Source organism: Lithobates pipiens, unplaced genomic scaffold (assembly GCF_037356315.1).
Source record: "Lithobates pipiens isolate NorthernLeopardFrog02 unplaced genomic scaffold, aLitPip1_a1.2 Scaffold_13, whole genome shotgun sequence".
Classification (NCBI taxonomy): domain Eukaryota; kingdom Metazoa; phylum Chordata; class Amphibia; order Anura; family Ranidae; genus Lithobates; species Lithobates pipiens.
The window spans coordinates 216,686,457-216,699,910 of NW_027507718.1; the positions used below are offsets into that span (position 1 = coordinate 216,686,457).

General features: G+C 41.8%; 1 protein-coding gene across 2 annotated transcripts in view; it reads left to right on the plus strand.

Annotated features, from left to right (window-relative positions):
- The first annotated feature begins 2,661 nt into the window (after positions 1-2,661).
- Positions 2,662-13,454, plus strand: part of LPL (lipoprotein lipase) — a 38,219-nt gene continuing 27,426 nt past the window's right edge. For both annotated transcript variants that reach the window (XM_077476206.1, XM_077476207.1), the window contains exon 1: positions 2,662-2,926. In XM_077476206.1, the coding sequence (XP_077332332.1) occupies positions 2,833-2,926 (94 nt within the window). In that variant the 5' untranslated portion in view covers positions 2,662-2,832. The remainder of the gene's footprint in view (positions 2,927-13,454) is intronic.

Below are 13,454 nucleotides of genomic sequence, written 5' to 3' on the forward strand. Positions count from 1 at the left end.
TGTTTCCATTTACTGACAGAATTTCATTATAATATAATTGTATATAAAAATGTGATTGTACTAAATCCTGTAACCCATAGCAACAACATGTCACTGCAGCCACTGATGAAGTGAATGTTTGTTGCTAAGATTTACAGCCCTTAACGCACTGTTAATTAAATTTAGGATTGAAAGTTATGTAACACATAGTGGCGTACCTATAGGGGGGGACCAGGCTACCCCAGGATCCACAATTTGGGGGGGGGTGGTGTCAAGCCAGCTATCAGGGATGGGACGAGGCAGGGCGGGTGCTCTGTAGCTGTGCTGGATCTCTATATTCATATGAGTCAGCAGCTCCTGCTCTGTGTTATTCAACTCGCTGTCTGTCTCTTTACTGCCACCTCTGGCTGCTTCCTGCATGTGCACCCCTCGTGTGTGCTGCAAGTACAATATTTTGGATTGCAGCTACTCTTGTGTCTCACCGGGACATGTACAAACAGGACCTGGGACTAGGAAGACCACCTTACAAGTAGGGGCTGTGAGTACAAGTGACGGGAGGCTGTTTGTGTACAAGTGTGTGTGTATGTGTTGGGGGGGGGGGGGGGACTGAGTGAGTACAGGTGTGAGTGTGAAGGGGCAGCTGACTGTGTACAGGTGTGTGTGTGGGGGGTGGCAGCTTACTGTGTACAGTTGTGTGTGTGTGGAGGGGCAGCTGTGTACAGGTGAGTGTGTCTGGGGGCAGCTGAGTGTGTACAGGTGTGTGTGTGGGAGGGGGCAGCTGTGTGTGTACAGGTGTGTGCGTTTGTTTGGGAGGGGGAGCAGCTGAGTGTCTACAGGTGTTTTGGGGGGCTGAGTGCGTAGAAGTGTGTTGGGAGGCTGAGTGCGTAGAGATATAAGGGGGACTGAGTGTGTAAACGGTTGTGAGAGGGGCTGAGTGCAAACAGGTGTGAGGGGGCTGAGTGCAAACAGGTGTAGGGGGGTGCCAGATGGGGGGATGCCAGATATAGGATCCACCCCAGGTGCCAAATGCTCTAGGTACACCCCTGATAACACATGTATGTAATGCATTTCCAAGGATGTTGTAATTAAATTGTCATTTTGACATTTTAATAATTTATTTATAATTTATTCATTATATAATTTATTCCAATTGTGTGTTAAATACTAAGACCTCTTTCACACTGGAGTGTTTTGCAAGCACTATAGTGGTGCGCTGGCAGGGCATCAGAAAAAGTCCTGCCAGCAGCGTCTTTGGAATGGTGAAGGAGCGGTGAACTTACCACTCCTTCACCGCTGCTCCCCATTGAAATCACTGGGGCAGTGCTGCGATACCCCCGGCAAAATGCGTTTTGTAGGTGGATTTAACCCTTTTCAGCCGCTAGCAGGGGCAGTTTTAGCCAAATAGCGCTGCTAAAACAACGGTAAAGTGGCACTAAAAATAGTGCCGCTTTACCGCTGACACCGGTGGTGTCACAGTGTGAAAGGGGTCTTAAATAAAATTGAGTAGCTAAGTGCCAAAGTGTTTAACACCTTTGCAGCACTGGAGTCCTGGAGTTGCTTCCCATCAGAGATGCAATCTGCATAGACTTCTCTATTCTGTTCATGTATGCATTAACTCTGGGTAAAATGGTCTTCTCACAAGCTTTTAACTGACCATAGAGTATGTGTAATATGTGTATAACGTATTACACATATATTAAAAAATGTGTAAAACAATAAAATCCATAGAGGACTTTTTTGAATAAGCCACTTTTTTTTCTTTTCTTTTTTAAGTCTGCGCTGGTGCAAAAACCTAAACGGAAAAAACCTGTAAGTGTACAAAAAACGTACATGTGCAAACACATACAAAAAAGTGCACTTAAGGGTGTGTGTCCCCCCCCTCCCCCGGAGGAGTATTACTTTTACCCTGACCCCCGGGGTGCAAGGCTCCTGACGGGGATATAGGTTTAAATGGTCTGCCTAGCCATAAGGCCTGGCAGACCCTGTTCTTCTAGGACAGGCAAAGCCATCCATTGAGTACTAGGTCAGGGGAGCTCTCCCGAAGAGAGACCCCCCCAGTGACAGGGGAGGAAGGAACCTCTTGGCCAGTCTAGTGAAAAATACACACAAAACTTCAATAAAAATAAAAAAGTGGCTGTGCCAAATGTGCAGTGGCCTAGGCCCTATATAATAAGCCACATTTGGGGATTGATTTAATAAAGGCAAAAAAAAATGATCTCTTTGCAAGGGGATTTTTACTTTGCGAGTGCGTGAAAATTGATTTTTGCAAAGAATACCTAAATATGTGCAAAGAAAATAAAAAAAACATATTTTTTCTTGCACATGATTGGATGATGTAAGTCAATTCATCTTATGTACTAAGCTAAGGGTAAATTCCCATTTGCCTTTAGTAAATCAAAGTCTCTGTATACATCAGTGAGCTATTTTTACTGTCCAAGCTAAAGTATAAAAATATACTTTGGGAGTATATTTTGAAACAGATGCGTTTGGTTATGTTACGCTCTGCGAGTTGCAAACCGCCATGTACTATTCTAAGTTGCACTGGCACGTTAGTTATTAAAAAGTGAAGTTCCTGCCAATCTTTCACATCAAAGCTATTTAAACACAAGCTGAAATCCTGGGAACCTCCTTCTGGTCGGGTGGTAATGATTTGCATATTTCTCATAACATAAGGAGACTTCTGACTGCCAATAGCAATTGAGGACTCCTCCTGCCTGTAGGAGAACTTTTCCATTCATTGCACTGTAGCTGCTGAAACATCCTTCAAATCATATTAGAAGTATAGTTCTTTTGGGAGAGATACTTTGTCATATTGTCTCAGTCTAGGGAATAGTTGTTGTTTTTTTTTAAAACATGAGAAGTGGAGAGGTCCTTACACTGTTTATATGGATGCACTGTCTGCTGGCTAGCTACAAAGTCATAGCTACTACTGAGCCAACTACTGCAAGTAAGTATGTTTCTTTAGTATTATTTAGTTATGCGTTGTCTCACTTCCGTCTCTTTCTATTATTTCAAAAGAATAGATTAGCAGCACTTTCCTCTTGAAATCCAATCAGGTATTTTAAAGATTGTGTTTCATTCATATACTAATTCAAACTTGTTGCAGAAACTTTTTTAATTATGTCTAAGCTGTTGTTGATTTGAATGCTATTTACTAATCTGTATAAAGGTACATAAAGTTAACAGATAAACTTTTAAAGATATGTTTTTTTTTGTTTTTGTTTTTGTTTTTTTATTAGAAAGATATGTTTATGTCCTTCCCACACATGCAAATCATACTTCTAAAATCATGAAATGTACTAGAATTCCGTCGCTTGCATGTGTGCTCTCGTAAGAAAATGTTTGAGAACTCGTAATAGGAGGAATGTATTGTATTTCCTTTTGAAGTTAATGCCAGATATTGTAATAGACTGAATGGTATGTTAGGGAGAATGTCAGTTCATTTTATATGACCTAGAAAAAAAAGTGTTTCAAAGGCAAAGAACACTGCTGTGCCTATTCAAAAGCAACCGGTCATAATCAGCTCCTTGGAGTCAGATTTATGGTGGCCATACACGGTTTCATTTTATTATCTGATTGATGTGTAATTTGTTCAAATCTATTAAATCAGCAAGCAATCGAATAGCCATAACTTTTTTTCCCCCGATCAGTTTAGATTAAACTTAGATTGTATCCAATTAAACTAAGCACTGAGATCCTTTGGTCATGCATACGATCATATTTTGATTGATCAGATTATGAGATTGCATGGTGGAAACAGAGATGTGATCGATAACTTATGATTGTAAGTTTGGATTGTTCCTTAACTATTGATTCAAAATCCACTTCCCTGTGTATGTCATATTGAATGAATGAGTTGTTGACTGTAGATGGATTATTCTTCTTATTATTATTATACAGGTTTTACATAGCGCCAACAGTTTGCTCAGCGCTTTATTCTTATTAGAGATTTATTGGAAAATAAATTGATCATAAATCAGTGCATGAATGGCTACCAATAGGCTTCATTTAGAGTTGTGGTTGAGGCGGGGGTCGCGATTAAGTTGTGTTTTTGCTGCCAGCCAACCGCAATAGGCAGCAGACGGGGGTGCTTATACGTCAGGATAAATTTCACCGGGAATGTAGCGATTGGCAGGCACAAGCCCATCGATCCCTACACACTACACATTCAAGAAAATAGGGCTATTGCCGTGCAATTGTCAGCAAAAGTAGGGCTAAAACAGCCAGCGGGGAGGCATCACAATGCTTCCTTACTGCTTGTTAGTAGCCTCTGACGTGCGATCTGAATGTGGATTGGGCTGTCTAAATCTACCCTAAGCATGTCTAAATCTACCCTAAGCAAACAAGATATTTGGGGGGCAAACCCTAAAAGATGCATTAAAGATGGTGCAGCCATAAGACCATACAACAGAACAAAATATTACAGGGCACACATGCAAAAAAGACACTTACCTCCTGCAAGGCTTATTTAAAACATCTAAGACATTTTCAAAAAAACATTCTCAAAAAATATGGGGATTTGGTCACACCATATTGCTATATGGTGCTTAAGCCCACTTAGGCTACTTTCACACTAGGGCGTTCAGCGCGCTGGCGGTAAAGCACCGCTATATTTACCGTCGTTTTAGCAGCGCTGATCGGCTGCTAGCGGGGCAGCTTTAACCCCCGCTAGCAGCCGAAAAAGCGTTAAAACTGCCCGTAAAGCGCCGCTGCATCGGCGCTTTGCAGGCGGGTTTGAGCGCTGCCCCATTGTTTTCAATGGGAAGGGGCGCTTTAGGAGCGGTAAATACAGCGCTCCAACAGCACTCCAAAGATGCGACTTGCAGGACTTTTATTAACGTCCCAGCGCACCGCTAGTGCACCGACCCAGTGTGAAAGCACTCGGGCTGCAGGGGAGGCGTTTTTCAGATGCTATTTTTAGGGCAAAAGCGCCTGAAAAACGCCCCAGTGTGAAAAGGGTCTTATAGCTACTTCCATCAAAACCTATTCACCAAGGTAGGGGAAAGGCTCACTGGTTGTGCCCCTGTTTGGGAGATTCACCGTGCTTATTTGATCTGGTGACCATTATCACTGACAGTGAAAGTGAAAGAAAATCCCACATTTTGGGTTGTCATCTAAACAGGAATAGAGGGGAAATCTGTTCTGCTGTTCTGATGCTAACCAGGGGTTCTCTCTTTTTAGAGGGATTTCCTCTCATTTCCTGTTTTGACTATTGGACAGGAAGTAAAAGGAGATCCCCCCAATGGAACAAAAACACAAACGTTTCTCTTTAGATCTCTTTAGACCTGATGTAAATGTATTTCCCCAAAGAAGGATAATTGGAATAATCCAATAAATAAGACATATTATGGTAAACATAGGGGGAGATTTACTAAAACTGGTGCAGTCAGAATCTGGTGCAGTTAGCCAATCATCTTCTAACGTCAGCTTTTTCAATGAAACTTTTCCAATAAAACCTGGAAGCTGATTGGTTTCTATGCACAGATGCACCAGATTTTGCACTCTCCAGTCTTCATAATTAACCCCTATTGCATATTTCTATTTCCAGCACCAGTAATAAGCCTTTTGTAGTTTAGGTGATGAGGTAGGCCTTATCTTTGACTGAAAAAAGCAAATTTTTGCACCATGTATAGTCATATTTTTTTCTTTTGAACTGCTGTCGTTTCACACATTAAATCTAGTTTAAGCAGCTGCCGATCTTTTATTTTTATTTTTTTCAAGCAATAAAGGCGAGTTCCTCTGATAATCTCTCTTATGACTGCAGCAGAGAAAACACAGCAGGGGTTTTGGGAGGAGCAGGGGTTTGAAAGACAAGCTGAAAAATGTGACCGATGGTTACCTCAGCGTCTAACCTAACATAAGGTCATTGTGACTCCACCCGGCCTCACACCCCCTTTTCTGACTGGCTGATTGGCTCATTGAGAGCAGCATGAGTGGGCTAGTCTGAAAATGACTCAATCACAGCTCTTGGCAACTATTGTTACATGAACAGCTCTGTCACCGCACTCCTCTCCCTTCATAGCCTGGGGAATGTTTATGTTCTTCTGTGCACATTCATGCTTCCTAACCCACACTCATGTGGGAGGAAAACACTGCAAACGTTCCTTTAAAGAAAAAACTTTTCTGGCTGTAACTACACCACAAAAAAATATATATATACTACACAAAGTCTATGTATGATAATGAGCCCCTGCGCAAATCCAATAATATGAACCGTTTAGAGTCTTCCAGCTTAGAAAAGCTAAATAATTAAACCACATTTAGAAAACAAACCGCACTCATCAAAACCAATATCATCAAATCGATTACAATAAAAAACGCTTTACTAAAAATAAAAATAACGTGAATTATATATATAAAAAATACATGAATGTTTCATAAATATATACATACAAAAAATATATATATATATATATATATATATATATATATATATACATATAAATGGTGAAAGATGTGTCAACAAATAAAGTGCTTATATTAATCCAAAAAAGAGTGCTTGGTGCAAATTACATAAATAAGTTGATATATGAAGATCCTCATGGTTCGCAATAAAGTGTTTGCTGTAATTCTCAATAAAGTGCTCCAAAAATACTATCTGCGCCACTTCAATTGAAAAATCGTGCTGCTAGGTGAAAACACTTCGCACTTACCAGAAATATTTGACCTCTTTTCTCAAAGAAGGTCAAAATAGCTTAAGGTAAGTGTATCCCCAAATGGTAGTCATGGTTAATCCCCCCTCGATGTCCTGTGCTCTTTTGGACAATTATAAATCAGCACATCCTAAAAGGCATTCTTATATCTTTTAGGCCCCTTTCACACTGGGGCGGGAGCGCTGTTACCGTCGTTTTAGCGGCGGTATGCGGCCGATAGCAGGGCGGTTTTAATCCGCGCTAGCGGCCGAAAAAGGGTTAAAACCGCCCGCAAAGCACCACTGCAGCGGCGCTTTGCTGGCGGTATAGCCGCGCTGCCCCATTGATTTCAATGGGTAGGAGCGGTGAATACACCGCTCCTTTCACCGCTCCAAAGATGCAGCTAGCAGGACTTTTTTCACCATCCTGCTAGCGCACCGATCCAGTGTGAAAGCCCTCTGGCTTTTACACTGGAGTGAAAGGGGCCGTTTTTTTTCAGGCGCTACACAGGCACTACTTTTAGTGCTGTAGCGCCTGAAAACCGCCCCAGTGTAAAAGGGGCCTAAACGATCCTTCATAGTGTTGTATTTCAAATGTTTATTGCCGAGTGATAGAAATTGCACTTACACTTTACACAATAAAAACAAGCATCAATAAGGAACCGAAGAATGCTGGTTTGCGCTCCACCTCCATTCTAGAAAGCCGGAAACGATGTATCCTGAAAAGCCCCACCCTAAGTGATTTATCAGCAAACGTCATCAGGGGTCATCAATGGCGACTTTCCCGGACACGTCATTTTCGCCGTCTGGAACGCAGGTGGAGCGCAAACCGGTGTTCTTCAGTTCCTTACTAATGCTCATTTTTATTGTATAAAATGTAAGACCCCTTTCACACTGGCAACACTCCGCATTAGCGGTAAAGCGCCACTAGTTTTAGCGCTTTGCCGTCAGTTCAGTGGCACTTTTCGGCCACGATTGGTTCGCTTTTATCCCCCGCTAGTGGCCGAAGAAAGGGTTAAATGTGCCTGAAAAGCACTGCTGCTGAAACGCTTTGCATGCGCTTCGGCAGTGGTGCCCATTCATTTCAGTGAGCCGGGGTGGCGGAGGAGCGGTGTATACACCACTTCTAAACCACCTCAAAGATGCTGCTTGCAGGACTTTTTCTAACATCCTGCAAGCGCTCCGCCCCAGTGTGAAAGCACTAGGGCTCTCACACTGGGGCTGCAGGGTAGGCATTTTTCAGGAGCTTTACGGCACTATAAAGGGCTTTCACACTGCAGCAGTGCGCTGGCAGGGCATCAGAAAAAGTCCTCAGCTTCTTTGGAGTGGCGAACTCACCGCTCCTTCACTGCTGCTCCCTATTAACATCAATGGGGCCGCGCTGCGATATCGTTGGCAAAATGCCACTCCAGCTGCGTTTTGCAGGTGGATTTAACCCCTTTCGGCGGCTTGTGGAGGGTTAAAACCGGCCCGCTAGCAGCCAAATAGCCTCTCTAAATCGATGTTGAAGCAGCGCTAAAATTAGTGCCGCTTTATCGCTGACGTCATAGGCGGCACGGTGTGAAAGGGGTCTTAGTGCCTAAAAAACACCTTCAGTGTGAAAAGGGTCTTAGTGCAATTTTTATCACTCGCCAATAAACATTTGAAATACTACACTTTGAGGGAATCTTTTACGTCCCCCCTTGCAAAAGAGGTTTACGAAGGATCGTTTAAAGAAACTGGCCTGTGTGCATCCAGCATTAGGCTGCCTTCACATCTGAGTTTCTTATGAATATCTTAATATTTAAAAAGTTGTTAATAGCACTCACGTGTCTCTGTTTAAAAGGTGCTCCATTGCCAATTTAATTTAGAAAGATCTATTTTATTCCTTGTTCTTGTATATTACCATCTTGCTTGTGGGCATGTGAAGCCCACAAGCACTATCTTCCGGGCTCTGAGTGACCAGCATGCACCGTCCGTTCTTGCGCATGCGTTGTATGTACGACGCAGCGCCGTACACTTCTGACGTTACCATCTCAACGGGTGGCGTTATTGGAAGTGCCCGCCCCCATTGTGATGGCAACGAAGCCCTTGGTGCTGCCCACTGACTCTTGGGGAATGATGACAGATATCTCCCAGGAGCACTAGCGAGCACGGGCGCCAAGGGAAATTATTATGTCAGGCGCCTTGGAAGGAAGAAGCAGATTACGAGGGACCCCCCTAGCAACAGACCTGAAAAGGTGAGTAAAAAAAAAATTCCAAAGGTTGTTATTTGTATTTAATGTAGCTGAATAATGTAAAATGTGTTTTATGACTGGAACTCCGCTTTAAGCATCAGGCATCGTGATGCATGTACCAGAGTGCTCATATGTGAACAACCACCACTGAAAACCCTGTATTTAGGATGCTGGACATTTTAGAGCTTTGAGCTAAAAAAAATGCTCAAGTGGCAATACGGCCTAAGGTGCATTGGTACAAGCTTTTCAGGGGTCAGGCCCCATTCATACCTCAGCTTCTTGTAGCTTAACGCCTGATGCTCCAGAAGCTATTTTTGCTGTATCTGAGGCAGATTTAAACTTTTTTGGCCCCATAGACAGAAGTGTCTGAAAATGCATAAGCATTTTTGAGCGTCTTTTCAGGAGTTCTAGGAGGGAAGAGGTTGAAGGACCAGTCTAGCACCATGGAAGAGCCTGCGGGAGCAAAGGACTGGGTAAATAAAGCTGCTTTACCTGGTCCCTGAAGCATAAGTCACCATTTATCCCTGGCAGTGTGAACGCAATGCAAGGGAGGACTTTTACTTTTCTGGTAGTTCAGCTTTATAGATAATTGCATGATCTTTATTTACTCTTTACATTCCTTATTTTTTTTTTCCTCCCCGCTCTTCCCACAGGGGATATTTTCAGATTAATCCATCTCCCATTTAGGACCTGGAACTCTGCCTAGAACTCTGGGTCTGCCTCCTGCATACCAATGTACTAGGATGCATGCTCTAATAAGTAGGCTTAATTCACACGGATTTTGCATGTTCTCCCAGTGCTTGCGTGGGATGTAAGTTCTCTGGTTTCCTACAACACTGCAAAGACATGCTGGTAGGTTAATTGGATTCTGTCTAAACTGGCCCTAGTATGTGTATGCATGCATGTGAGATAGGGACCTTAGGTTGTAAGAGCCTTAACCTCCCTGGTGGTATTCCTGAGTCTGGCTCAGGGAGGAATTTCAGAAAATCTTACAGATTACATTACTGTATGAAATTATTTCACATCCCTTTTCTCCCTAATGGTCTGTCCAGTGCCCTGAATGCAGTTTTATATTATAAAAAACGTTCTTTCTGCCTGGAAACTGGAGATTGTCCATAGCAACCAAAACCATCCCTTTACGTTAAAAACAGCAATAATAAATTAGAATCACTTGCAGAATTGAGCGATAGTGATTTGTGGGGAGATCCATCATCAAACACTGAAAAGTAATGACAGCGACAATTCTGCAACTAAGAAAATGTCAGTGTTTTTAGATTTGATTACATTATTGAATAATTTTTATATTATTTGGTATAATTATTATATTATAATTTATGATTTCATTTTTTCAAACTTTATCATACCTGGGATGTCTACCAGACTCTGGTGTGGACAGATTTAAGTGAGTTATTCCTAAGAATTACAGGACTACAATATAAAACGCCAAATTTCTATGCAAACTAATGGCACCGCTTTCAGCACTAAAAATCTGAAAAAATCATACCGCCAGGGAGGTTAAAGTCATGGACCGATGTGAATATACAAATGTGTAAAGCACTGTGTAAAGTGTTGGTACAACTTAAATTCCTGTAAAAAGTACCTTGTGCTAGTCGGTTGCTATAGGTTATTGCAATCTGTTCATAGCAGAGTGCTTCTTGTGCTCTTTAATAAATAAAAGTAAAAGGATAATATAAGGAGAATGTGGATCTCCAGCTGATGTGGAACTTGAAGTCTCAGACTACCCCGGGCTAAACCCGCAACAGCTGCAGCGACCCAGGCTCCTGAAGTTGTGTAACATATTCCATAGTAATTAACACACATCATAAGACGTCATTTACCCAGAGGTGGAATTTTTATGCAAGGTCAGCACACGTATCTACTCAAAATATTGAGAGTTTAAAGCAAATACAAGTTTCGTGGATTGGCATGAAATATATGCCCTCTAATAACCCATCACTCACGTTATGCGAATCTTTGATGTGAAATCCTGGACAGCAGACAGTGTATCTTAGAAAGCATAGAGTAGATCATTATCTAGCTGGTGGGCTGATTCTGTTTGATCTCTCTGATAAATAAATTACAGATTGGCAAGCACATGTCTACAATTTCCAATAATATCACGTGGGTAAATAACAGCCAGTAAGGTGGATTAAGTGCCAACTATCAGGCTTAAAATGTAGTGCACAGTTGGCTAATATTGTCTGTTGCGTTTATTTGGTGATTTATTGCATGTTTTATTAGTTTCACTATGTTTACAACACATAATACATTTGTTCAACATCTAATCATTATCATTTGGGTTCATTAAAATTGAAATCCCCAAAACAAAAATGTAATATATTACAGTTCAACAAGACCATAGATGTTGTGGTTGCTGCATTTGTTTTCAGGCTAATTCAAGTACAGTATAGAACAATGGGATAAAGGGGGCGGAGCCGGGCCAGGCTCCATGTCTGAATGTACACACGGAACTGTAACTTGGCTCGGGTGCCCCCACAGCAAACTGCTTGCTGTGGGGGCACTCGACAGGAGGAAGGGGCCCGGAGCACTGAAGAGGGACCCAAGAAGATGAGGATCCAGGCTGCTCTATGCAAAACCCACTGCACATGGGAGGTAAGTATATGTTTGTTTTTGTTTTTTTGTTTTTTAAAACTTTAATTGAACAAGCTGAAGTTGGAACCTTAGTGGCTAAGATGTGCAGCTGCACCAGATTCTGAGTGCACAAGTTTTAGTAAATCCCCCTCAAATTTGTAGGCAAAGGACACATGCCCTGCCATGCCCCGCCATGCCCCCAGTTATGTGGCCTATGAAGGATTAATAGGTAAAAATTGATTGTCCAAACATGGAGTCTCCAAACTTTCTACACAAAGGGTCAGTTTACTGTCCTTCAGACTTTAGGGGGGGGGGCAGACTATACCTAGTGGGAATAGAAAATGCCCCATCTTTGGTATTAGGGGGAGAAAAAATTAATCAGTGAGAGGAATAGTACATCATCCTTGGTGTCAGTGGCAGGAATTATGCCCCATCAATGATGTTAGTGGCAGGAATTATGCCCCATCAATAGTGTAAGTGGCAGGAATTATGCCCCATTGATAGTGTTAATGGCAGGAAATATGCCCAATCAATGGTGTAAGTGGCAGGAATTATGCCTCAAGGGCTGGATAAAGTTAGGGAAAGGGTCGCATTTGGCCCCAGGGCCAGAGTTTGGAGACCACTGGTCTGAATCCACAAGTGCTCTCTTTATCACTGTGCTTCCTTTAGACTGGCTTTTTAAAACAGTAATACGATTATAAAAAGGTTTGTGTGAAAGGTTTAGTTAGTGTATTGTAACACTTTTGGTACTTAAATATTACATTTATTATCAAGTTCTACATTTCTGTCCAAAAAGAGAGACAACTGAGAAGGAAAGAGAGACATATGAATTTGATTCAAAAAGAGGGACAGACCCTTCAATTTAGGGACAGTTTGGAGTTATGGATGAGTGTCCTGTAGAAATGACCCATACCTCCGTGCTCCCTTTTCCAAGATACAGTTCTCCAAAAATCCTGATGACAGCACAGGGGTACCCTTAGCTGACTACATACAATCACATGGACTTCTACTGAAGTGTCTAATTCAATTCAAATAGTGACGGGACCAGAATAAGAATACACCAAAGGGCCAAAAGCAGCCAGCTAATAGGGCAGGGTTTTCAGTAGGCTACATGTCAGAAAGAACTGTATGAAGGTAATTGGAATTAAAATATTACACTTACCAACTGTGGTCCTTTTCAGTTCTTATGTAACATTGCTTGTTACCTCTACTAAACAATTCAGTTGGGGTTAACTTACTAAAGGAGAACATATTTCACTTTCACTGAAGCTGTATTCACTTTAATTATCCAGAGGTACTGGAAATTTCTCAGGTAGCTGAGGTTCTGAGGTAACTCAGGTTTAGTTGTCAAGGTGAAAAATGTAAATGTTTCATAAACCACCTCTACATAACTTTTTCCCGAACACTAACAATTTCAGCCAAATTACAATGTGGCAATATAATGTTATAGCACTAGTTCTATGCGTTTTTTTTTTTGTTTCTTTTTTTGCATTTCTTGTCTTTCATTTATGCTGCAGAAAGCCAGTTCCAGAGAAGTTTGTAGCTCATTAATCTTTATAGCCAGCACAGTATTTCATGGAAGGATGTGTTGAATTTGTGGAAACCATCATTAACTGCAAGTTATAAAAAGTCATATATTACTAGCCATAAAATGAGCAGATGACAGCTTTATTGCACTTTGACTTTTCCACTGTGAGTCTGAAATTGTAGACACTGCCACCTTAGGATCCACATGGTGCAACTGTGAGATTCAGTCTCACAGTTGCACCATGCGGATCTTAAGGTGGCACTTCTCTGTTTATGGAACATTTATTGTGGTGCAAGGCAGGAAAGCTGTCAACAAAACTGCTTTCATGTTCACTCAGTTTTCACGTGCTTCGTTTGGCAGCTTTTAGATAGTGTCAACAGTGCTTGATTTATGGGAACGTGGCACTCTAAGTTAAGAACAACTAGCAGTTCTTGGAAAGTGTGCCTCCAGATATATAGGTCTGCCAAGTCAAATGCTCACAGAAAGTTATCTCCTGCAGTCATCCTGC